Source organism: Narcine bancroftii, chromosome 3 (genome assembly GCF_036971445.1).
Source record: "Narcine bancroftii isolate sNarBan1 chromosome 3, sNarBan1.hap1, whole genome shotgun sequence".
Lineage (NCBI taxonomy): Eukaryota > Metazoa > Chordata > Chondrichthyes > Torpediniformes > Narcinidae > Narcine > Narcine bancroftii.
Window position 1 is genome coordinate 133,625,584 of NC_091471.1, and position 13,451 is coordinate 133,639,034.

General features: G+C 38.2%; 1 protein-coding gene across 6 annotated transcripts in view; it reads left to right on the plus strand.

Annotated features, from left to right (window-relative positions):
- kiaa1109 (KIAA1109 ortholog) overlaps positions 1–13,451 on the plus strand; it is a 479,529-nt gene that overhangs the window by 134,587 nt on the left and 331,491 nt on the right. For all 6 annotated transcript variants that reach the window (XM_069925175.1, XM_069925178.1, XM_069925177.1 and 3 more), the window contains 2 exons: positions 10,847–10,944; positions 13,160–13,338. In XM_069925175.1, coding sequence (XP_069781276.1) covers positions 10,847–10,944; positions 13,160–13,338 — 277 coding nt within the window. The remainder of the gene's footprint in view (positions 1–10,846; positions 10,945–13,159; positions 13,339–13,451) is intronic.

The window sequence follows — 13,451 nt, forward strand, 5'->3', positions numbered from 1 at the left end:
TATTACTTCAATAAAATTGCCCAAAAGATAAAGCTCTGGATTTTGTCAGTATTTTAGTAACCTCCTGTCAGAAAGGTCTCACCTTTACATACAACCACGTAGCATTTGAAACATAGCATCTAAAATATATCTCCGATATTTCCAATTTTGATTTGTGTAATTTCTTTGGAGTGAGATATAATTGGTGTAGAAAATTTTCTTGAACTAATCCGTATCTTTCATTTATGTATGATATTATGCTATCCAAACACCAGTCAGACCAGCATCGTTCCATTATTGCAACTCCTAAATCTGACTCCCATCTCTCGATCTCTAAACCTGGTTTTGCACTTTCATTTTGGAAAGCAAAGTAAATTTTAGATGTAAATTTAGGGTGTGTTCCCCAGCCAAATCGTTCATTCCATCTTACTAATTTCAGGTGGGGCCAAGTTTGGTCCCTATCATTCTCTTAAGAATGATCTTAACTGGAAAAAGCAGGTATATACCTGCTTTTTTCCTGATACATTCATTTATTTCTTCCCATATTCTAACTATGCGTATTAATATAGGATTGTCCAGGTTTTTTTGTTATTGACTTAACATTCTACTTATAAATAAAGTCTTTCATTGTCTCTTTTATTGAACTCAGTTACAGTTCATTTGAATCCACGAGGTGGGACTGCTTTCTTCAAAGAAAGATGATAGAAATCTTGCTTGTGCTAATAGATAATACTAGAAATCCAGGAGTCTAGGTCCTCCCATGTTAACTTTTCTATTGCAATTCTTGGAACTTTGTATAAGAAAATTCCTACGGAATAACAATAATGTAATAATTTAAAGAAATTTTAAGTTAGTACGATAGGCAACAATTGAGAGATACTGTAATCTTGGCATAACCTTCATTTTTATACAATTTAGCCTTCCTGTTAATGTAATCAGCAGATCTTTCCATTTCTATAAATCTTTTTCTACTTTGTCTAATAGAGGGATATAATTAAGCTTATATAAATACTGTAAATTATTATCTGTCATTATTCCTAAGTATTTAATTTCATCTTTCTGCCATTTAAATCTACTATCGTTTTGGTATCTTTCATAGTCAAAATTTTGCAATGGCATTATCTCACTTTTGTCCATATTTAGATCTAATATCTTCCATATTTTTATAATAATATTTGTAATCTTATCAATGATTCAACTGAGTCAGACATGTATACGAGCACATCTTCAGCAAATAAACTAATTTTATGTTCTTCCCGCCAACCTTGAAGCTCTTAATATCCAGATCTCTTGTAGTTTCTGCCAGAGGGTCAATAACTAGTATGAATGATGCTGGAGATAGAGGGAACCCTGTCTACTCGATCTACTCAAGGGAAAAATAGATGACCTTTGATTATTAGTTATAATTTTAGCTTGTGGCTTATGATAAATAGTTTTTATCCAATTTATAAATTTTCACGAAAATCCTTTCTCTTTAATAATGTAGCATTAAAACATCTTGTATACAATACTTTCTTGCTTTTCCATTATTGTAATCGTTAATGTTACCAGAGAGTGGTCTGATAAAAGTCTTGCCAAATACTCTGCTTTTACCACTCTACTTTGTTGCTGGTCAAACATTAAAATAAGTCACTCCTTTTATGTGAATCAAGAACCCCTGAATAGAATGAGTAGTCTCTTTCTAAGGGGTTGACCCGCCTCCAAATATCAATTAAATTTAAATTCCTCATAAAAACAATGTTATTTTTGCAGTTTTCGCCCTTGTTACTGTTCTTGCTGATTTGTCCACTATTGGATCTAAACAAAAATTGAAATCTCCTGCAGTCAATATATTTTGTCTTCCCCTCCCCCCATGGTTTAAAAAAAAAAATTCTTCATAAAGACTTCATCTTAATTTTGGGCATAAATGTTCATAATATCCATGATTCGGCATACATTTTACAGTGTGCCATTACGAATCTTCCAGCTTGATGGGTTCATGTTTCTTCTATTTTTATTGGTATATTCTTATTAATTAAATCGCTACACCTCATGCTTTTGATCCAAATGAAGATGGTATTACTTGGTCTACCTATCCTCTTTTTAATTTTGAATGTTCCAATTTGATAAGATGTGTTTCTTGTAAAAAGAGTATATCTGCCTTTAATTTTTTTAGGTACGTCAAGACCTGTTTTCTCTTTGTTTTCTCGTTAATTCTAGTAACAGTAAAACTAATAAATATTCTTAAAAACAATATTTTTTTAATAGTAAAATCTCTTTGGCTCTTTAAATAATAGTGATCTTTCCCCTTTAAGAAAAGCACACAATGTTCCTACCCTGATGGTAACATAAATATAGAGCCCCAAAAGCCCATGGAATCTCTCAAGGAAGAAGAACCCCTCCCTTTTGTGCCATCTTTTTTTGCTACTCCTTTCCAGGCACCACTCTCACCCTTTTTTTTCCCTTTTACGGAGCTTTCCGTGAGCATTTCTGCACACTTTACTTTTAAACAATAAATACAAGTTGGTTTAGTAAAAATAAAAAAAAATACAACTTTTACTACTTTTACTTAGTTCCACTACTTGACAACCTTGATCTTTTTTATGAACTTTGCAAAACGTCTTCCACCTCGTTCTTAGTTTTGAAAAATCGCTGGTTCCCTTCTGCTACTTTGACCCTCAAAGTCGCGGATTCATTTCATTAACTATTTCAAGTTTTTAGTATTTAGTTGTCTTTTCACATCTTCAAATTCTTTTCTTTGTTTCATCAAGGTTGGGCTAAAGTCTTAAAAAAATAGTACCTTTTCATGATCAACATCAGACGGACTATTATTCTGCTTAATCATATGCTGCTCCCAGAATTATTTCCCTTTCTCAGTAGGTCTCACCAGAATTGGCCTTGGTCCCTGATCTCTAGATTTCTGGGACCAAGTATTTGCTGAACTCTTTTGATATGCAGCTTTTCTCCAAATTTATCTTCTTACAACACTTGTGGGATCCATTTTGAATAAAATTCACCTGGTCTCTTCCCTTGATTCCTTCCTTTAGTCCAATAATTTGGACATTATTCCATCGACTAAAGTTCTTCATTTGATCAATTTTGTCAAGCATTCCTTGTTTATCTGACTCAGATTCTTTGGCTTTTTTTTCGAAAGCCTTGAGTTTTTCATGTGTTTTTGTCAATTTAAACTCTGCTTGACCCATTCTCTCCATCAGGTCTTTAACAATCTCTTTTAGTTTGGTAATTTTCTCCATCACATCTCTCATCACCGATTCAACACATGAATTGGTTACTCAAATTCTCAATTTTTTCCAGGATGATGCTCAATTCTTGACCAACTCCTCAGTTTTACTTGGTTTGGCCGGTCATATCGCCACTTTTGTACCACTCCCTTTTGGACTTTCACCTGAGGTTCCTGGTTGAATAGGAGCTTCTTCAATCTTGGATGCCTTGGCTTCTTCATGCTAGTTTTATCCATTTTTGACAAAGAGAATCTTAATTTTCAAATTTTGACCATCTATTTAATACTCTTCACTGAGAGCTCAACCAAAACACTTCTAAGTCATTCGCGTGGCCACACCCCTGTCCTCTATATCTTAACTTGAATCCGGTCTTAATTAAGTGCAATTTTGTGAGTGGTTATGTTAGAATTATGAAGGGATCTCATCTTCTTTCCTTTGCAAGAAGCAACATGTTTAGCAACAAATTGATGTATGCCACACTATTTTTAATATTCTAACATCCATTAGTCTTCTCTTCAAAATACCAGACAAAGCACTGATTCCTTTTCTAAGTGATTCACATGAGCAGAAATGATAATGATGCTATAAAACTGTTATTAATACTGATGTTGGGGAGCCAAATGGGGATTGGAATAATTCTAAATATAACTTTTATTAATATTTCATTTCAAAAGGTGAATGGAAATTTTGAGGATTTTTTTCCTCCATCATATTCATTTTGATGTACGTTTCTATAATATATTATCATCCATAGCAAACAATGCATAGGTGGAGGAACTCAGCAGGTCAGACAGAATCCATGGATTGGGACTTTTTATCGAGAGTAAAATAGGAAAGAGTGACACTGGATATTTCATGGGGGAAAGAAAAGAAGCTGGAGAAGGGCTAATGTGTATTAGAATATGTATTCAGTGGACAGAAAGGTAAAGGGAGAGATCACTGAGAAGGGGGATAGTTAGAAAAGTAGATAGGTAAAGAAGAGATGTAAACAATGGAACCAGATTGAGATGGGGACTACCATAAAAGAGAAAAATCTATGTTCATGCTTCTGGCTTTAAAACTGTCCGGGAGAAGTATGATGTTTTGTTCCTTGGGTTTGTGTGTGGGAATTGGAATAGTTGGTTACTGGGAGTTAAGTGCCTTGACGATATGGAAATAGCACCCTTAATTCTTGTGCTTGCGCCAGCTGTACTCCGTGCATGCGCCAACTGAAGATCATGCATGCGCACAGTAATCAAGATGGCCATGCCCAGCCCCGGAACCCCGGAACACGGACTAACAAAGTAATTACACACATTTTGGCTCTTATGTGTCCTGTATCTCTGTTATAGTTTGTCCAATTTTATTATTTTATATATAAAAATAATTTGCTCGTATGTGCAGATGGGTGTATGCTGCATAGGTCGTAAGTTGGGGACTATCTGTACACCAAATGCAGTAGATTAAGTTGGCTGATGTGCACTTAAAGCTCTGTTTCATCTGGAAGGTGCATTTGTGGGCCTGGGTGGAATTAAGGAGAGAGAGATTGGAGAAGATTTGCACTTTCTACAATTGCAGAATGAAGTGTCTAAGGAGATGGAAGAAATGTATGGGGAGGGAAGAGTAGACCGTACAAGGGTGAGGAGGGGAGAGCAAGATATGGATGGTGGAAGTGTCAGAAGCTAATATTCTGAATGCAGAGGCTGGAGGGTGTCAACTGTCATTGACTGTGCAAATCTACCCATGACCAATTCTGCCTGACCTGCTGAGTGTTTACAGATTTTGTTGTTTTCTCAAGATTCCAGAATTTGCAGTTTTTGTGTTTCTACATAGATCCTCTGTGTGTATTTTCTTATCCTGACATTCTTAAGCTTGTCTAATCAAAGCCAATTCATTAACATCTGGAAAAAGTAGAGTCCTTGTCCTCAGAGCCAACGCCAGGACTGATCCCTGTGGGAGTCCATTGTTAGTTGCATGTGGTAGCTGATTTAATTTCCAAGGTGTCTGAAAATCTGTCATTTGTTGATCATAAAATGAATTGCAGGTTTTCACAACAAATGATTTTGGAGAATTTCAGAAACTGCTTGTGCCCCATGTCATGTTATGCTCATAGAAGATATCAACAAATGTAGCAGATTTTCTTCTTTTCTATGTAAGGATATGAAAATATTGTGTGGGATTCCTTTGAGAAAAATGCATCAAGGTAATCTTATTTTTTAGTTATCTCTTCTGGAGGCAGTGTCCTTGACTGTATTAGAAACCGTAAGTAATAACATCTGTTGTGCCTAATACACAATTACATTATTAGACACACTACTGACAACTTGTGAAAGATAAACTTAGCTTTATTCAAACACATTTGCAAAGACAAAGTAGAAGCACTTACAATTTACATAGGACACAAGGTGCTGAGATGGAAATTGTCATTTACTTGTCCTGGTTCACCCATGTCAACTTGATGGTTGAGGCAGTATACCAGCACCTCTATTTACTCAGGAGCACAAGGAAATTTGGCATGCCAGCTGCGTCCCTTACAATTTCTCTTGATGCATGATTGGAAGTATCTTGCCAAGCCCCATTGCTCTGTGGTACAGGAACTGCTCCGCCCCAAACCACAAGCAACAGCAGAGGGTTGTGACCATGGATCATTTCATCATACAGCTGCGGCTCCCCCCCACCCCCCCCCCCCTCCATTAACTCCATCTAATATTTTGGCTTTCTTGGAAAAGCTGTCATCATATTAAAAAAATCATTGCACCTGACTACAGTCTTTTTACCCCCTTCCCAACCAAATCAGAAAATTCACAAATGTGAGACCATAAGTCACCAGATTCATTCAAGGAGAGTTTATTTCCTGCCACTATCAGACTCCTGAATGAATCTCACAATAGTAAAATTATGTTGTCTTTGCACTCTGTAACTTTCCACTTCTTTGTTGTGTTTTACATGATGTGTTATACATGAGATGTCTAGCTGTACTGCTTGCAAAACAAACTTTCTCACTGCTGCTTGGTACATGTGACAGTAAACTTGAACTTAAGGTGATCAGTCTCAAGTTTCTAATTCCTTTGTTACTTGAGTCCCAAATCCAGTTCTTCCTCCTGATTGTTAATCCTAGGTTCTCGCACTCCGAGTTCCAGGATTTGGTAAGGAATTAAATTGTGTTTCCATGGTCCATCCCCCCCCCCCCCCACCCCACCCTCCTATTCCTTATGTTTTCCATCAATGAGTTCATGCCATTTTAGAGACCTGAATTGTTGAGTGACCAATTTTATTAATGGATGCTGTATGACCCACTGAGTCTCCCATTTTGTTTGTTCACTTAAGGTTCTGGCATCCATAATCTTTGTTTTCACATTGAAAGTCCCATTTCATCCATTACCACTACTGGTAACTTTGTCATTTTTCATGTCCACTTCATCAATTGTGAAGAATCGTTTCTACTGGGTGGCATGGTTGGTGTCGCAGTTAATGCATCGTCTTTACAGTGCTAGCGATTGAGTCCAGCCAGGGGTTAGAATCCTGTGCTGTCTGTAAAGGTTTGTACATTCTCCCTGTGTCTGCGTGGGTTTTCTCTGGGGGCTCCAGTTTCCTCCCACTGTTCAGGTGTAGGTTAATGGGGTACAAATTGGGTGGCACAGAGTTGTGGACTGAAATGGCCTGTTACTGTGCTGTATGTTAAAAAAATTTTAAAAATTGGTGGTGAGCCAATGAAGTACCCAATCAGGCATAAGATCTGATTTCCCTTGATAGCTCAGGTAAGGACTGAACATCTCAAATTAGGTTAGTTCAGCTTCCTGCTTTTGAGGTTGTGATTTTCAGTGAGATACTGATTTTCAGTGAGATGCTGACCACTTTACAATGAATTGCATTTGGTGCTCTTGATGTAACCTCCTCTACTTGGGGATTGTTCTGTCTGGAGTGGCCATCCTGAGCTCCCAGTTGCATGCTGACTCCCCTGCTCATTCCCACACCCATCTGTCTGTACTGGGCCTTCTGTATTGGCAGAGTGAGACCCAACCTAGAGGAACAACACCTCCTGTCACCTTCCTCCCAAATCAAATGGAGATAAAAATCTCCAAGACCTCACCTTTACACCTACTAACCTTCATATCCAGCAGCTTTTGCATCTTACCTCCACACCCTGTGCTAACTGACCCTTGGTACTTTTCTCTGCAAGTTTTAGAGCTGCAATACTTGCTCTTGCACTTCCTCCAAAAATAGTCGTTCTAGGTGAGACAAAAGTTCAAGAGCGCCTCCTCAAACCTCATCTACTGCACTTGTTGCTCCTGATGTGGCCTCCGATATGGTGAAGCCAATTGTGGACTCTGAGATCATTCAGCAGTGCTCCTGTTTGCAACCTATTTCAACTCCCCTTCCCATTCCCCCATGAACCTATCCATCTTTGCTTCCACCATTGAGGGTGAGGTTGAATGCAAACTGGAAGAATATCTCAAATCTGCCTGGGCAATCTACAGCCAAATGGTATGAGCAATGCATTTTCCAATTTTAGTTAACTCTTTGTCTCTTATTGATCACCTGCCTATATCTCCCAACTCTATCTCCATCTTTTGCATCTGTCAGTTTTTCACCCTTCCCAGTTCATCAATCCCCTACTTATCCCTATGTTATCCTTCCCATCCGAATACTGGGTATCTCCCCTTTCCCCTATCTCCCTCAATTAAAGATTTTGACCCAAAATGTCATAGTGCATTTTTTTCCCACTGCTGCAGCTTGACTTTCTGAGTTCCACCAGCAGATTGATTTTTGCTTCATTAATTTCTATGCCTTTATCATTTTCCATTGGCTTCCACCAAATTATGAACTGTCCTTCATTGTGAGAATCAAGTATTGCTACAGTTGGACCATGATCTTTATTCTTCCAGGAAGAGATGCTGTAATTTAATAAATTTAAGGTTTTTCGTTACACCTCAGAGAATGAATTTGGTAGTTTCCAATTTGGGTAGTTAAGTGATGTATTTGAATAGTTGAGGAAGGCTGAGGTTTACTTAATGGGGATTTATTGATATCTGCTGTGGGTTCTTGATTATTCTTCTGCAACTCCCAGCGTACTTTTAGGTTGAAGTTTTAATGTCATAGTTTGAGACCAATGTAAATGAGGCATGGACAATGTTTGAAATGGCAAAAGATAGAAAATCTATGGCCCCTGCATACCAAATCTTGTAAACCAGAGACATTCTAACCCTTAATGGCCCTGTCACACCATAGTTTTTGTACTACCAATCAACCACAATCAGACAGGATCATGATTAATAGGCTTTAATCACCTTAAAGTGCCAGCACAGCTTGCATGTTGTTGGCCCAGTTCCAAGGCAGGTACTTAGGGAGGGGTTTGGGCATAACAGTTTTTATGGGGATATCTGGGAGGGAGGAATCACAGGTTCTGGGGCTGGGCCAGCCCATACAGGAGGTGTGTGTGTGTGTGTGTGTGTGTGTGTGTATATAAATATACATCACGGACAAGTTGCTCTTGTGTCTTGGTGTGAGCTTGGAGGCACCTCAGCAGATTGAAGAGACTGCCATCCCTGCGGTACCGGATGTAAACAGCATCTTCATTGTTGAGGTCTTTCATGGCTTCTATATATATATATATATATATAGTGGTAGCACCACGTTCACCACTCCTTTTTAAAACAAAGTCCAGAGGAGTGGTGTGGATTAGTGTTCAATGCAGCTTCAAAGTCCCATACAGATTCAACCTATCCAATGATGTGTGTTGCTGTGACCGTTGCAGGGTTTGCTGTGGGACAGCTGTTGGTTCCTGAGTGGTGTCTTGTGGGGATATCTGGGAGGGAGGAGTCACAGGTTTAGGGGGTGGGCCAGCCCATACAGCACATACATACATCTAAATATATATACATAGTGGTAGCACCACAGTTTTAATGTCTTGCTTTTAGTAACCAATTTGCTTTGGTTACTCATGTTCTTTATTTTGATTTAGATTAGATTTGGAGTCAGAGAATCAGAGTTGTATGGCATAGAAACAGGCCTTTTGGCTGCTTCTATGTTAACCATCATAACAGTTTGTATTCATCTCACTTGCCTCCATTAATTCTATAATGCCTCATTCATATACCTATCCAGATTCTTCTTAAATAATGTGACTGTTCCTGGCTCTGCCACCTCTAGTGGCTTTTAAGAGATACCACTTACTCTTTGTGTAAAATATTTACTCCAGAGATCTCTTTAAATCTCCAGCCTTAGACCTTGAATCTATGCCCTGAAACTTTAGACCTCCATATCATGGGAAACACAATGGCTTGCCTCTTTATCTTTCCCTTATAATTTTATATACCTCTGTCATATTTCTATATCTATTCCACTTCCTTCACTCCAGGGAAAACTGACCCAGTGTGTCCATTTTCTCTGAATCCAAGCCTTCCAATCCAGGCAACATCCTTGTGAATCCTTTCTGCATTCCCTCAATCTTAATCATGTCCTTCCAGTGATATTTTGATCAGAACTGCATGCAATACTCGTAAATATGGCCTAACCAACATTTGATATAACGACATATTACATATAGTCACTATGTTAACACTACAAACATTAGTCCTTCTTAAAGTGATAGGCAAAAAATTAACTAAGATCAAAAACACAAGGTTTTTAACCTTTACAAGCCTCTCCCAATGAATTTTGCAAGTTCCTGTTTGATCCCATCAAAATTAAAATTCCTTCTATTTAGGTCTGTAACTTGAGGACCAAAAACCTTGATTGATGATGGATATTGAGCTTGTCATTAAAAAAGAAGGCAAAAGTCACTCAGACAGCTGAATCAAGAGAACACCACACTCACCGCAACCATGGCAGATCATGTATACAATTACGGAATACAAAAAGCCCAGCAGCACAGAATGCAATGGAACCTCACCCCATTGAATTAAACATGTTCTGTGTTCTCTTCAAACTGAGTTAATGGGGAAGTGGCATAAACATCTACAAATGATGTCTCACCCACAGGTGGCCTTCCAATGGGAGAACGTGCAGAAAATGACCGAAAGTCTGTGCAGATCAGCTGGCAGATGTATTTACAAACACCTTTAATCTCTCCATACAACAGTCTAAAATCCCTACTTGCTTCAAGAAAGCTACCATCATACCAAGACTGAAGAAATGTATAATAACAGGCCTAAATGTCTACCACCAACATGAAGTGCTTTGACAGGTTGGTCATGGCCCTTTCAACTCTAGCCTCCCCACCAGCCTTGACCAACTTCAATTTGCATAACCAGCCAAATAGATCTACAGCATATACCATCTCCCTAACTCTCCACTCAACCCAAGATCACCTTGATATCAAGGACACTTCTGTTAGGCTACTGTTAATGGAGTATAACTTTGCATTCAGTACCATAATCTCGAGAAAACTTATTCCCAAACTTCAGAATCTAGGCCCTGCTCTCCAACTGGATCCTTGACTTTCTATTTAACAGACTACAATCAGGAAAGATGAATAACAACATCTCTTCCATGATTACACCCAACTTTGGCACTCCTGAAAGATTTGTACTATGTGCACTGCTGTGCTTCTTTTACACCGATGGCTGTATTTGTATTTGTAAAGGTTTGTAGAAAGCTTATAACCTGTTTGCAATATATTATTTTTATTGTTTGATGAATTTAATTGATATATTCTTTTGTTGCAGTTTACTTAGCAGCATGCGGAGAAACACTGAATATTGAATTCTCATTGCCTTTCAATGACTTTGTTCCTGAAACTTGCAACACAAAATTTTGTTTGAAGGTATGTGTCACATCTTTTCCACTTGTAATCAGCAAGAAAAGGTCTGGATTAACAGATGTAAGTGTCAACACCCAAGCAGTTGTCAGCAGCCTCAGTATTTCTGGAAGATTACATGGTTTTGGAAGTTAGTGTCAGTATTCCTAGTTCTTTTCTTCAATATACTCCTTATGAAGGAACCACTAAATTCTGTTGGTTCCTGATAACCTACAGTGGAGGAGGTGGGGTGCCTGACAAAAGGCAAAGGAGGAAAAACCCAACACCCAACCCCAACCAACCAATTTTCCCTTGCAACCGCTGCAATCGTGTCTGCCTGTCCCGCATCGGACTGGTCAGCCACAAACGAGCCTGCAGCTGACGTGGACTTTTTACCCCCTCCATAAATCTTCGTCCGCGAAGCCAAGCCAAAGAACAGTGGAGGACCATCGCCTTCCCAAGATCGTGTTATATGGCGAGCTCTCCACTGGCCACCTCGCCTCAAACCGTGCATCTTGGCGCCTCACAGTTCGGCGGGCAGCAACATCCTTTGAAGAAGACCGCAGAGCCCACCTCACTGACAAAAGACAAAGGAGGAAAAACCCAACCCCAACCAACCAATTTTCCCTTGCAACCGCTGCAACCGTATCTGCCTGTCCCGCATCGGACTTGTCAGCCACAAACGAGCCTGCAGTGACGTGGACATTACTCCTCCATTAATCTTCGTCCGCGAAGCCAAGCCAAAGAAAGAACAGTGGAGAGTGACTGTTATGGAAGCAGAGAGTGTTAACTCCAATGATATCAAAAAGGAAAATGGGTGTAGGATTGGCTTGAATTAAAGTCTTCCTAACATCACCTGAATGGCAAGGGACTAAAATGTTTTATTTAATTAATACCTTTTTGCTAAAAACAGTTCATAGATGTTGTAAAATATTTTTGAATCTTTAAAAAAGTGATGGGATGACTGCTGAGTAAGTGCATATTTTTTTTTTAACCATTTTGTGCTACCTTCATGTCTTGTGTGATTTGATATCTTCAAAATTTTAGGTATGTACATGATTGGTTTCCTGCTTAATGTAACTTATGGGCAGTTGTTATTGATTCAGATTGTAGCATCTTTTGTTATAAACCAGTTGTTTGGAATCATGGTTTGCATTATGTTTTGAAGCAAATGTATGATAGAGACCAATGTTTATGGGCATCTGAATTTTCAAGAGTGCTCTCAGTCCTATCTGGTTGATGGAATCAATGGTTTGACAATGTTGAAAGGCCAGGTAAAGAGGCTAATGGTAGACAATCTACAATGTCTATTCTTGAAGACTGTCACAATTATAACATCTCTGAGGTCCCCTGTTATGTCCGCCTTTCTTAAAGTGGGCAGTGAATTTATGGGTCTGCAACTGAAACTCTTCATTGCTGAGTTTTAGAACTTCAGTGGAAATACCATCTGCATTTGAGCCATTCCTTTTCATTTATAATGTGGACTTTTCAAAGGTAGAAAAAGTGGACTGAAAATGGTGTTGTGCAATGCAATCAAACAGCACATCATGTTCAAAGTCATGGTTGATGAAGACCTTATATTCTTTACAGTTGCTATTGGTTTCCTTTGTCCTTGATAAGTTCATCGCCATTCATGACTCTCATGGTGCTTGGGTGTCTTGGAAGTTGATGGATTTTAAGGTATCGAGGAATCTATGTATATCATTAATTTGTGTGTTTGCATTCTAAGCTCAGTTTTGTATTCCTTTTAATCTCTGCTGCGATCTGTTACTACATTTTTGTTCCCATCCTCCTGAAAATTTAGTTTAAACTCTTTTCCAAATCAGGCTAGAGAACTTTTAGGTTATTCAACAATTTGAGTGTATAATCTTGCCTGACAGAGCTGTGGTCTTGCATTAGATGCAGGACTAAACACCTGGCTGGTGGTGTTATTAGTTTAAAGGTATTAAAAATCCTGTATGAGTACTGAAAAAAACAGGGATTTTTTTTCCCCAGTCTTGACAAATTTCTATCTTAATCATTTGGTTTTAGATGGCATTCATCTGAGTGAATTAATCCACTTGCTTTAGTTTAAGAGAGTTTATCAGGTGTTTGATTTGTTTACTAATTGATTGTACATTTGAAAATAATTTGCTGTGTTAAGTTGTTTTTAAGTATTAGAACACTTTTAAAGATTTATTTTTTAAAAACATGTTTTAAAATAACAAGTAGGAATATACATTTTATGTTTTTACATTTGCAGGCAGAAAATATAGATTTGCGTTTATTTCTTCCTGACTGCCACCCAAGTAGGTATGCTACTGTTACATTAGCAAATGATTCTCAGCCCAGTAAAGTCACTTCTCAAGCATCTGCTTCAACTGAGACTCAAACTAGTCAAAAAGCAAGAAAGCTGAAATGGCGCAATGTTACCCAACCAGAGTAAGTATCCACATTATTTCCATAATTATTTCACTAGGCACAAGCTTATATTTACAAAATTGAAATCACCCTTAATAAACTTTTTTTTATAACTGTTGGGATCTTGACATTTT